The following is a 12,922-nucleotide window of genomic DNA, read 5'->3' as shown; positions in this document are numbered from 1 at the left end:
TAGGTAAAGGAACTGATGGAATGGACTGACAGGTGTACAACTTTTAAATAAAGGAAAATGTAATAAAACCTGGACATATTTCTAATATCTTCTCATATGTATCAAGACCCTGAATTTTTTCCTCCCTAAACACAAGTATCCAGCTCATTCATTCATGCAAGTGCAAATATATCTAAAAAAAACAAAACAACCAAAAACAGGTTGTCAGCAACATTATCCATTTTATTACTTCATAAAATATACACAAATACTGTAAATAGTGTTAAAGAACTGTACAGGATATTGGTACACATTACACAATGTGAAATACCTTTTGCTTCATCCTCTTGTACATCATCCTCAAATCTACAACTGCAATGCCACTGGGTCATGGTGGCCTGTACAATGGTAACTATACACAGTGCACTCCATATACATTTACACACACACACACACCAGCAGATGCATCTAATGACAAAGTTGGAGAGAGGTTAAATAATGTGGTGTCAACTAAACCAATTTATTTTTCTGTAACAGAAATATTGGAAGTCTGTTTTTTTGGGAATAGAGGAGGATCTGAACAGATGAAGTGACGTTATTGATCTTGGAGGTTTTACTGTAGCACTCGACTCACTCACACCTGTTGGATGACCCAGCTGGCACGGCAACAGTCGCCTATCGCCACGTTTATTTCGGATTCAACGCCCTATAAGTCATTAGTATGCATTTTTCTACTTTACACCTTTACAATAACCACATTTTGGCTTTACAATGAAATAAAAAATATTTACAGTGGAGTAAACAACAAAAAAGGAAAAAAAAAAAAAGAAATTTGATGCCCCCAGACCCACCCTCATGTTCCTAACAGTGACTTGCCCCCCCCCACCCTCACCTCTTCTTCTTCAAAGCCCCAAATAACAAATGAATAAAAAAGGTAACTTTTAAGAAATATCATAAAAATTGCATCCCCTGTTTGTAAGCCAAAACGGGCAGCTGTGGTCTGGGGTCGAATATCGGTATGCTGAGATATTTCCTGAGGAGCTTCGCTCAAGACTTAGGAGTGAGTCCTTCGAATTTCCACAATCATATTTTTTTTCTGCCACGGATTAAAATCAATCCTGTAAAAACAAAAACAAAAAAATAGGCAGAGTAGATGTGCAGAGGATTTTTTATGTCTAAAGTGGATGTGAGGGGAAAAGCAGATACCAGCTACTTCACCAGGAATATTACAACAGCTAAAAAAACATCACTTACTCATTTGCTTCCTTTCCTCTCTGGTTGCCACCCTCTAATCTACATGCCTCATCCGATTTAGCTTTCAATTCTTAAAAAATACAAAGAATAAAATAAGGAAACAAACCAGGGATACTCAACCTTCGATTTCATATTCCTTCATGAATAATGAGGATGACGGTTATCTTTTTCTGGGAAAAAGGGGGAACTTTTCTAAGTCTGATCATCAATAAGAAACATGCATGTCCCTGAAATCTTTTTTTTTTTTTTTTTTTTGCTCCTTCAATGCCGACTGTTTTCAAGGGAATGTTTAGAGGACCAAAACAAAAACAACAGGGTGGGAATGAGCAACTGTCAAGGTGCAGCATTGTCGTTAGTTTCATGTATTGTGGTGGTGAGCCTATAACAATCCGGGTAAGAACGCATGTTGAATACCTTTGTGTATTTTCCTGAATCCTTTAAACATTTAATTTCTTGTTGCAGCAAAAAAAAAAAAAACCGAAAAAAAAAACCCTGCATGTCCATTGAACAGTTTTGCAATAAACAAAGTATAAAGAACGTTGGGGGGTAAAGAAAAATATAGTGACAAAACTTCCTTGCAGCCCTGCAAAAAGAACAGGATCAGAATTAGACTTTGTATTTATATTTCTAACAATAGAAAATGTAAAAATTTGAACTCACCTGTCATATGTGTGTGCATGAGGAGCTGCAAAATCTCACTTCCCAATGTGCTCGAATGGCACGCTGACCTGCAAACGACGACGGAATAAAGTTTAAGGCAAACAACTTCCAGTTTATGTTATTAAACTGAAATGTAAATGGATGGATTTGAATGGATTTAAGTTCCCATAATGTAAACTAGAGCTGCACAGATTGCAGCTTTCTGGCCGATCACTGATCCTTAAAAAGGCCGCCCTGCCGATTCTGATTTTGGCTTATTTGTCTGAAATGTCACTTCATAACTCTCACCTCAGCTGTGGCTCCACAAGATGCAGTAGGGCTAGTCAATAAATCAATAACTGTATATGTTACAATAGACACATGATCAATATCTGACAGAATATCCAATAGTCATTATTTAGAATAGTCGCTGAACCGCACAGCATTCTGGGAGATGTAGGCAGAGGAAAGACTTAAGTCACTTAACCACTAAGCCAGCTGACCAAGTAGCATCAACGAACTCACTCACTCTTTGGTTACCTAGCAACAAGCCACTGAGTAACATGCGCAGCAGTTTCTGGTTTGGCCTCTTACAGCTGCTTAAATACAAACAGCACAGAGTGAAAACTGTGGATAAAACAGGAAAGGTCACGCCACCAGATGTTTTAAATATCTGAAATATTAACAAAGAACCAATCAATAATTATCGATAGACTCATATGAAACGGTTATATGGTGAGGCGGTTTTCAGCCGTATCGTCCAGATTTAAGACGCAGTAGATGCTCAAGGCTTGATCAGAGCAGAAGTGAACTGTAAAAATGTGTTCATACTTCTTTTGCTGCAGTAAAAACACTAACTTCAATGTTCAGATGGAGAATTTAAAGTGAAACACCAAGTAGGGCATAATCGTGAAGTGAAGGAAAATTATACATGGTTTTCATGTATAATTCTTTCTTTTTAATTCTACAAAAAAATAAATAAATAATTAACTGACAGATCTACACAAGATTCACAGCAAAAACCGAATTAACTGAATTTTATTGAGGCATGTTTTATCGTTACACCTCTTCACAGTCAACCATGTGATACACTGAGTTTGTCCATCATATCAAATTCATCGACGTTTGGAGATGTATTGTGGGGAAATGTAGAAAATCTCAAGGGGAATTAAGTCCATTGCTAAACACTGAAACAGTAAACTGTAATTACCTCCAAAATCTCATGAGATTAAACATCAGAAGTTAGAGGTTTAATGTTGGGAGTCGATCCCAGCAGGGAACAGTGCAAACAACACTAATCTAGCATATGAGTAAGTCAATTCCATGTAGCTCTTCTTTTAAAACACAATATGTGTCAAAAAGGGGGGTCTAACATCAAGGATGATACCATTTTTGTTTAGAAAAATTCAGTGCCTTGAATGTTGTCTCACCTGTGACGTGGAAATCCTGGACTGGTCTTGTCGGGCCGTGAGGTCAGAGGATGATACGTTGGCAGGAGCGCCACGGTGTAAACGCATGCTCACCTTCCTCTCCCGCTCAGCGCGGGAAATTGCACGAGGTGACGTGTTGCCTATAGGGAAGAGAAATAATAGACGGTTTCTGAGTAAGATTTTCTAGAAAACATTCGAGTTGGCAAAGTTTTCTCTTGCAATTAAAGTGATTTAAAGGGGCTGTATGCGTTTTCCAGTCACATGGTATCATTTTACAGCACAATCAAGTAACTGTGTCATAAAAATACTGTATACAACAAATATGACTTTCTAATTTAACAACTTTAAATTGTCCTGTCTCTTTAAAAAACTCTAACTTTAGGAAGTCATCACACATTGCATCTCCGTTAACCAGCATTTCATTGAGAAGTAGCTCCTATAATGAGCTCAGCAGATGGAAAAATCCACCAAGTGTTTGCTAATTGCTGCTGGCTGGTCTGAAGGAGCTGAGTAAGGGGAGGGCCGCCCTGAGAGTCAGGAACTTGGAAAATGCAGCTCTGAGGAGGAGCTTTGTACTCGAGGGCGGGGCTAGGCCCACCCAGGCATTTTGCACAAGTTGAATGGTTGCTACGGGAGATTAAAGGACTTCTTAAACATGCACAAAATAATCAAAAACACACTCCAGGTATGTTTTTGATAAAGGATTAATAATGTAACATGATGTAAAGCTATAAAAAAAGTCAACTTTACATAACACTGCCAATTTAAATCTTAACACTGGAATGTGTTTTAATCAGTAACCAACCAGATTGCTGGACCCGTGAGGCCGGGTTTGAGATGGCTTGCTCTGGTCCATTCCGGACTCTGTTGGGAGCGACTGGGGTGGGGCCCGAAGGGAGGCCCCGCGACGCAGACCCCCTGGGGGCTCCTCCAATCCGGTCGTCTCGATCGTCCCCGGCCCTTCTGTCACGATCCCCGTCCTCAGTTGATCGACTGGCGCCCTGAGAAATGTAATAGGCCATATTAGGAAATTTCCACTGAAGGTTTCAATAAGCAAGGAAAGTTTGGCAACCAAAAAAAAGAGAAAAACGTACAAATTTGAGCATGTTCCAGTCAAAGACGTAATCGTAGGAGAATCCCTGGCGGTGGAAGAGATTCCTGAACAGTTGGCGTAGGTAGGAGTAGTCCGGTTTGTCATCGAAACGGAGCGAGCGGCAAAAATTCAGGTACGTGGAGAACTCGGCTGTAGAAAGAAAAACAAAACAAAACAAAAAATAGAACAAAGAATGAGAAAGTGAATATACAGGAAAGGCAGACAACCTGCAAGTGTCAACACAAATAGTAGAATCTCTGGTTCCGTTTTAAGCAGAACAAACTAAACACAGAAGCTGTGGATGGTTTCAGGAGCGTGTGGCTGTACCAATGCACAAGGACTCACAAGGATATCCTTTGCAAAGAACTTCGATGGGTGTGGACATCTTCTTCTCGCTGATTCGCTCGTACTTCTGTCTCTTGGTGGCAGCCTTGAGGCCCTGCCAGGGCAGCGAGCCCAGGTTGAAGTACATGAGGACATAACCGAGGGACTCCAGGTCGTCACGTCTCGACTGCTCTGTGGACACGAAGCGTCAGGTGTGCATGAATGAGACAGAACTAAACCTGATGATTTTAGGGACAAATATCTGGGGGTTTACAGAATTGTTGCAATTTTACTTCCTGGTAGAGTTCAACTTCCGGTAATTATGGAACTAATGTATATGCAGAAAGACATGCTTGAAAAATCTGATTTGAAAGAAGAAAAAAATAGTACTGTAGTTTGTTAATTGGCTGACACTGTTACAAAATCATTGAGGGAGCTATTTCTTATTAAAACGACCTTTTTCCTTAATTAAACAAAAACTCTTCACGACCTAATACAACTCACAGAAAGGATGACTGAAGTAAAGACCAGATTTTGAAAATGTTTTCTGTCATTCGTCAATTATTTTTAAGTAAGAGAAAAATCCTTTTTTTAGAAGTAGAAATCAATTAAAATTAGAATACTATGGGGAAAAAAGTTTTAAGCCAAATCTATGGAAAATGATTAGGGAGTTAAAAAAAATAAATAAATTCTGACTTTTTTTCAGAATTGTGAGATAAAGTCAGAATTCCGAGATTTTTTATTTAGTTTTCCGGTGGCTCTAATCCTCTTCCGTACACATCACCCAGCCATAGTCACATTATTTTTAAACCCCTCTTAGCTTTATTCAGGCATTCTGATTGGTCACAGGAGCATCAGTTGCTGAGACCAGTCAGAATGCCTGAACAAAAATTAACAAAAAGGAGCATCGGCTGTTCATGAGACGGTAACAGCAAACCCTTCCACATCTGAAAACCACCAACATGTTCATACACCACCAATACATTTTCAACAAGAATAATAAAAAAAGAACAACACACAGAAAACTCCAAGGACAATTAGATCTTTGCATCTACTGAACTCTACCACCAGGCAAAGGTCAATGCGACCCAGATTATCATGCAGCCGTCACTGAGGCAGAACAGAGCGACCCTGATAAGAGGAAAACCTTTAGGTTAGGAAACAAAACGATTCTCCCTCAGCAGATATTACACTAAAACTCGCGTCAGGTCTCACCGATTCCAAGATGCGTGTTGATGGAGGCGTAGCGCGCCGTTCCCGTCAGGTTCTTGTTCTCCCTGTAAGGGATGTGCTGGTGCGTGCGCGCGTCCCGATACTTTTTGGCCAGCCCAAAGTCGATGATGTACACCAGGTTGCCCTTCTTGCCCAAACCCATGAGGAAATTATCTGGCTTCACGTCTCTGTGGATGAAGTTCTTGGAGTGGATGTACTCAATACGACTGATCTGGAAAGGAAACATTTTGTCAGCCGTGCGAGATCTACTTAAGCAAACGGACAGAAGGACGACAGATTGGTGGTGGCAGCAGGACAAATCAGGACAGGAAGGCCATGACCCCGCAAGGCTCAAAAGCAACCAATCGGATGGCCATATGGACGTCTGACACGGCAACGCGTCAGGGACAAAAGGTGAGTCAAGAGTCTGATCTGTGATACAAAATATCTCAGTCAACACAGAATAAAGCCGACAGCAGGCGAGGAAAGGAAATCAAACATCTATATCCTTTAAAAAGGCTTCAAGGGAATCGCATACAATGTTTACACACAGAATATACACTGACCTGCTGCAGAAAGAGTCATTCATATCATGTTCCTCTACTGGCAGCGTAAATATCTCGTTCACCTTGATACTGCCTGACTGAGTGTTTCTTTGAGGCAAAGTTTGAGTCTCACCATCTGGTCTGCCAGAAGCAGGACAGTCTTCAGGCTGAACTTCCTGGAGCAGAAGTTAAAAAGGTCCTCCAGGCTGGGCCCCAGCAGCTCCATCACCATGACGTTGTAGTCGCCCTCGGCGCCACACCATTTTATCGATGGGATCCCGACTGGTCAAATAAAATAAAACGGGAGTATGTAGGGTTGAGTGGCAGAACAACAGCATTGCTTTGAAAAGAGTCATTAAAACTGCAGCAAAGTTGATTTAAGTTGTGTTAAGGTGAATTTTAGCTTTTATTTATACCAAAGGACTGGTTATTCTGTCGCTTCTTTTGTGTAGCAGTATTATCATCTCAACAGTGGAGCTTTGTGTTCAGGAAATAAATCAGTTCAATAGAACTGATAATTTTCATGACTATTTATAAGGCAAGAAATCCCACTTATTAACCTGACAGGGCACCTATGAAGTGAAAACCATTTCAGGTGACGACCTCTTGAAGCTCATCAAGAAAATGCAGAGTGTGTGCAAAGCAGTAATCACAGCAAAAGGTTGCTACTTTGAAGAAACTAGAATATAAGGGGTATTTTCAGTTTACACTTTTTTGTTTAGTGCATATTTCCACATGTGTTATTCATAGTTTTGATGCCTTCAGTGTGAATCTACAATGTCAATAGTCATAAAAATAAAGGAAACTCATTGAATTAAAAGGTGTGTCCAAACTTTTGGTCTGTACTGTATATACAAAGGTCATTTTGATTCTGCTAACTGGATTCATTGCATAATATTACTGTAATGAGCGTCGGGTTCGGCAGGATGTTTTTGCGCCGCCACGACGACATCTATAAAGGAATGCGCTGAAAAATCCTGCCGAGCGCGTTGAAGCGGCAGGTGCTCACCTCCTCCCTGCATCATCTTGTAGAACTTGCTTTCAATGTGCAACTGTGGGTGTTTGGTCTTCACACATTCCAGCTTGATGGCGACTTCCTCGCCCGTCGCAATGTTGGCACCTGAGGAGAAGCGGACAAAAATAGCCACATCTGTAAGGAGAAGCACGTTGTGGTGCCTGACGATGGATGAAGGTGAGGAACATTTTCCTCCCCCGCTTACCGAGGTAAATGTCTCCGAAGGATCCACTCCCTATCTTTCGCCCCAGCCGGTATTTGTTCCCCACTCTCAGCTCCATGGTTGCGAGGTGTCACTGTCATCAACGGACAACGTAGATCTACGGGAATAAAAGCACCGTTTAAACACACATATTCTCAACTCAGTGGCTCGTTATTAAGACATATTTTGGGGGTAAAAATAAAGGTGGACAGTTAATGTGTCGTTTATCATCCATAGTGATACATTTATTTTAAGAGTTTTGATTTGTTGGCTCAATAAATCCAAATTAATCCCTTAAAACTGTCCTTATTACCATTTTCTCCACCGTTTGTTCAATGAGTGCATCGATAAATATGTTTTTTGAATTAAATATGGTTAAATGCAGTTACTGTACATCATTTTGGGTTTTTCATTATGATTCAGTTTTATTTCATTTTGACCCGTCAGCTTTGATTCGCTTTTAGAGCGTGTTTGCTAGTTTTTCTTAGTTATATGTTGTTTAGTTTTTATTAGCTAAAGCTGTAGTTTCTCTCATTTGTTTTCTAAAAGGTGATTATGAATACATCAATTGGTTAATAAATACTCAACAGAAGATACTATTTTCAAAAAATGTATTCAATTATTGTGGAACAACAACTGACTCATGGCGTTTTCAAGGAAAAGTTAGTCAAGAGCAGAATTTGTGCATGAGAGGCTACAATTGCTGTGCCATGCAGTCACAGCCACAGAGTTACATAAAAAGTAGTAATAAACAGCTCTTATCACTTATATGACAATATTACCACATAGTTTTGTAATAAAACTAAGTTTATATAATTGTCCCTTTGGTTAAAAACCATTCAGCGTTAAAATCGGAGCCAGTTTCTTTATTTTGCCACGTGACAGAATGACTGAAGTCTTTGTTGAGACTCGGTTTCTCATATGATGAATTTATCCCAGCAAAACTCACCACATGTTTACAAGAGGATGCGTCCTGTTAGAGGGAGACACCCATCTACTCTCCAGAACAAAAAAAAAAGAAAAAAAAAGATGGAACTTGCAGGGTAGCTAGAGATGGTGGGGTGGGGGACTGCTTTGGGCTCAGCAGAAGAAAGGAGGAGCGAAGGGAAAAAAAGAAAAGAAAAAGAGGCCAAAGTAGAAATGCCGGTTTAAACCTGGAAAAGGAATGAGGAAGACCTGATGCTGCACGAGCACAAGGCTTTGGGATGCATGAGGAAATTGAGCGCAATTTCCGAGCCAAGCTCGCACGTGATGGCGGCGCGGGATCATCACTTATTTAGCGCTTCGCTCGACCACGCCACATTGAGCAGGCGCTGCCAAAGCGAGGCTGAGCTCTCTGCCGCGCTGGGCTGGCAACGCCGAAGGAAAGAAGGCATGAGCAGCCACGGCAACGGAGAGCACTGGCTGCCTGGATCTGTGTCAGAGCCCTCGGACCGTTGGGTCTGTGTAATGAACTCCAGAAAGCCCAGAGCTGCCGAGCGGCGCTCATTAGACGAGGTTTACTCCCAGTGTTAATCTGAGAACGCCGTGTCGACAAAATATGGCGCTTTCAAAATGCAGCATGGCTTACTTTACGGAGAACGCAGTCAGACTGAGCCTACAAATACATTCATATTAAGGGAACAACTACATATAAATATATTATGCAGATAACGCATTGATTCCTAGGATGGAACCACAAAAATACCTCAGCTTATCTTACTTAGAGAAAAAATCCAAATCTTCAAAACGAGTTCACTTTGAGGACAACTCCAGCAAATTAGGCAACAATTCTTGGAGAACCAAGGCAGGCAGTTTTAATATAAAATCGGTTCCGGTTATATTCCAGATATTAAAAATTGATGCATGACTAGACATATTATTACAATAAGAAATCCTTAATTATGTTATTTTAATTTATGTTCAAAATACCTATTTGAGATATTTCTTAAATACCTTCTGATTAGCATAAATGATGTCAGTTACCATTAATTTGTGTGGGAGCTTTAATGGAGATATCAGCGATTAATTACTGACCATCTGAAAAAAATATTTCTGATATCAAAAAATAAATTATGACTAGTCGGGAAGTAGTCAAAAATATTTTGAATGACACCATAATTCAAGCCATTTTAAAAAGTATTTTTAGATAAAAGATTTTTAGATTTTACTGATATCTTGAGTTAGTACTCCATCTAGTCAAAACAACTGATTTCAAAGCAATTTAAAACCATTAAAACAACAACAAAAAAACCAATAAGCCGTTTCTCCACCATTAGCACACTGTGCTTGATTGACAGCACCAAGACACTCCTCCTGGCTCTGATTGGTTGTTTTTGACCAGGAGCTGTACATTTTAACAACAACAACTCAGGGAAGAGCTCCATCTTCTCACAGATTGGCTCATATTACACTGTCACGACATGGTGACAATTTTAACAAATGTACATATATATATATATATATATATATATAAAAAAAATTCATGAAAGCTACATACTGCAGTTTTAAAGTTCTGCTCTCTCTCAGCCTCCAAAAACTATAAACAAACCTTTAGACTGAGTAAAATAGCTTCTATTTAACCTCTTCTTGCTTCTCTGTGTGTCCTCTTGCTTGATTTAAAAGACAACTCACTGACTACATATGGGATGTTTTGAAAGGTTGGTTACAGGTAAGTGATGGTTAAGCTAAAAAATAGTCCAATTATGGTTTATAAGTGTATTTTTTTTGTGCATCTCTGATTATTTTACTTATTTCATTTTTTATCTATAGCAATTTAACATTTATTACCTGTTAAAGATCCAAAAGAAGCTTGTTGTATGCCATTAGTTAGAAAACGAACCCACAAAACTGTAATTATTTAGAATACTTTGTCTACAAGCACATGGATAAATACATCCTCCGGTTTTATGATGAAACTAGTTAACAGAGAATAAAAATCCAAAGCACATGGGCAACAATTAAAAAAAAAACATTTTTAAAAATTGAATGTCGGCAGCTCGCCATGGCAGATGTGACGGACGCAGACGGATCAGAGTTAATAAAGGGTTTGGGTCATTACACGCAAGAGCGTGGAACCGGTGTTCCAACAAAAGACCAGAGTTGAGGAGTAAAATAATTACAAAACTAAAACAGAGAGCACTCGGTTCAGAAACAGAGACGCACAACACTCAGCTCCATTTCTCTGCATTCTTCAGGCCGGTGCATGTACTGTTAGCATAAATGCATTCAAATAAATGCTATTGTATTGGTCTTAGCCTGCCTTATGACGGGGGATTTTAGGATTCTCAAAGGTGCGAGTATCTTAAGCTTGACAACAAAGGGAGGAATTCATCATTCTCAGGTCTCAGAGACGGTGAGTGTATAAGGTGAAGCAATGGGAATTAGCCTGTCACACTGCACTGGGAAAACAACATGTGCTATTACGGTAGTAATCGTCTCCAGGAGAGTGGATTGGTCAGGATGGTACAGTACATATCTGCTGGTTCAAGGGGAGTCTTAGTAGTAGCTGCGAAAACATGATGTACTAAGGAGCTGGGCTGCTATGGTTTAAGCTTTAATACCTCACAGTGACGACTGTAAAGAAGGAACTATTTTGTATTTTTTTTTCCAGCTTTCCATCAATCCAAACAACTTCTGTTTGGAGCACTTTTATATGAAATTATATCTACTCAAAACTCTTAAAATTAAAAAAAAAGAAAGAAAACAATGTCAGTCACGCAAAACCAGATTATTTCGCAATCACACGAACACTGCTAACGTTACGCCCCTCACAGCTGTCACTACAAACAACTACTTTGTTCTGAATTCAACGGATGCCACATTTTGTGCGCAATCCCCCCCCATTTATGCTAACAAAACGACGGTTTTGTATAGCTATAGTGGCACAATTCAGTCGGTATTCCGTTTGACAAAGTGCTGCGATATATTTTTAGAAAAAAAATCATTAAACATATACAGTCATAGTTTGACAAAAAATAATAAATAGGTGACTTAAACGGCTTATATGCGCTTTTACTAGTTTGCGTTAGAAATATAAGCCACAGGAATCAGCGTAAGTTGACTGTTAGCCGCTACGACTAAGCTAGTAGGAGGAATACGTTACCCGAACCGTGGGACGTACCGCTGAAAAGGTTCTAAATTTAAGAAAGCTTAACATTAATACAGTCGAATAAGTCAAATTTTTTGTCTTACTTACAACCGCACCCTCACATGCATTCAACTAACCAGGGTAGACAGCCAGTCCTACTACTTGCCCCCTCCCCCTCTCCTGTAAGCCGTGAATAGGAGACTCCGCTTCGGTCGAATCGGGTCTCTTTTTCCCCCTCGGTTTTAATGGCTCCCCGACCCAACACTCACCCGATATCGGGTTCGTCTGACAGCTGGTTAAGTGGAGCTTCTGATCCGATGGTTGTCAGTCGGACAAGAACCCGACCAGAGGAGGATGGGAGCGGATTATGACAGCTCTCATACCCCCAGCTCTGAGCTCAGTCGTCGGTTGCGCTCCCTGTTGATAGTCCCTGAGAAGCTCCAGCAGCACAAACGGCCGTTCTCCACTCTGACTTGCCTCCCCTCCTCTCGTTACTTAACGACGTACGTGCTCACAACGTCGATGATGTCACCCTCTGGATGTCACCGTCAGTACTTAAACTGGAACGTCAAATCTAACTACGCCTCCATTATTTAATTTCGCCATTCATTAAATTTCTAGTTACCGTTATTCGCTCCAAAAGGAACTACTTAATAAAATTTTGGCAGTTAAACGTGTTATCTTTTCTTTTTTTTTTATTATATCGCATTAGTACTTTACAGCGAGTAAACAGTTAACTGTAAGCCATTGTTGACTGTAGTTGTGACGTTGGTTTTAAATTGGATTGGTGTTGATGGTGAAACGATGACTGACACAGGGCTTGTTGCAAGACTATTAGTTGTAATACTTTGCTAATATGAATATAAGAGTTAGAACAAACGATACTGTTGAAAATTCACATTTCGAATCGCCAAACGGGAGAGAAATTTCACATTATTCTGGTTAGAAGACTACAAATATTAATAGCATCATTTTTATCTTTTAAGTATTTTTAGCTGTTATGTTTAAGGTGAACCAAATCGGTTGAGGCTATACAACCTGGGGTCTTTTCTAAACGGAGTGTGTATATTCTGTGCATAAGTGGGTTCTCTCTGGGTTCATCTCACAGCCTAAACACAGAACCACAATTGTAAATTGTTTCATTTGTGTTTAATACATAT

General features: G+C 39.9%; 1 protein-coding gene across 1 annotated transcript; it reads right to left on the bottom strand.

The window, feature by feature from the left end:
- Positions 1 to 201: 201 nt before the first annotated feature.
- On the bottom strand, positions 202 to 12,249 carry LOC116735370 (casein kinase I). Its single transcript, XM_032587227.1, has 11 exons — positions 12,032 to 12,249; positions 7,697 to 7,811; positions 7,486 to 7,596; positions 6,610 to 6,758; positions 5,935 to 6,163; positions 4,741 to 4,911; positions 4,397 to 4,545; positions 4,108 to 4,303; positions 3,303 to 3,442; positions 1,894 to 1,961; positions 202 to 1,816 (listed from the first exon to the last, which is right to left on the bottom strand). Exons 2-10 carry the CDS (start codon positions 7,770 to 7,772, stop codon positions 1,929 to 1,931), a joined length of 1,254 nt encoding a protein of 417 aa, XP_032443118.1. The 5' UTR covers positions 7,773 to 7,811; positions 12,032 to 12,249; the 3' UTR covers positions 202 to 1,816; positions 1,894 to 1,928.
- Positions 12,250 to 12,922: the final 673 nt, after the last annotated feature.

Source organism: Xiphophorus hellerii, chromosome 16, assembly GCF_003331165.1.
Source record: "Xiphophorus hellerii strain 12219 chromosome 16, Xiphophorus_hellerii-4.1, whole genome shotgun sequence".
Lineage (NCBI taxonomy): Eukaryota > Metazoa > Chordata > Actinopteri > Cyprinodontiformes > Poeciliidae > Xiphophorus > Xiphophorus hellerii.
The sequence above is the reverse complement of the archived record's forward strand: the minus strand, read 5'-3'. Positions and strand labels throughout refer to the sequence as shown.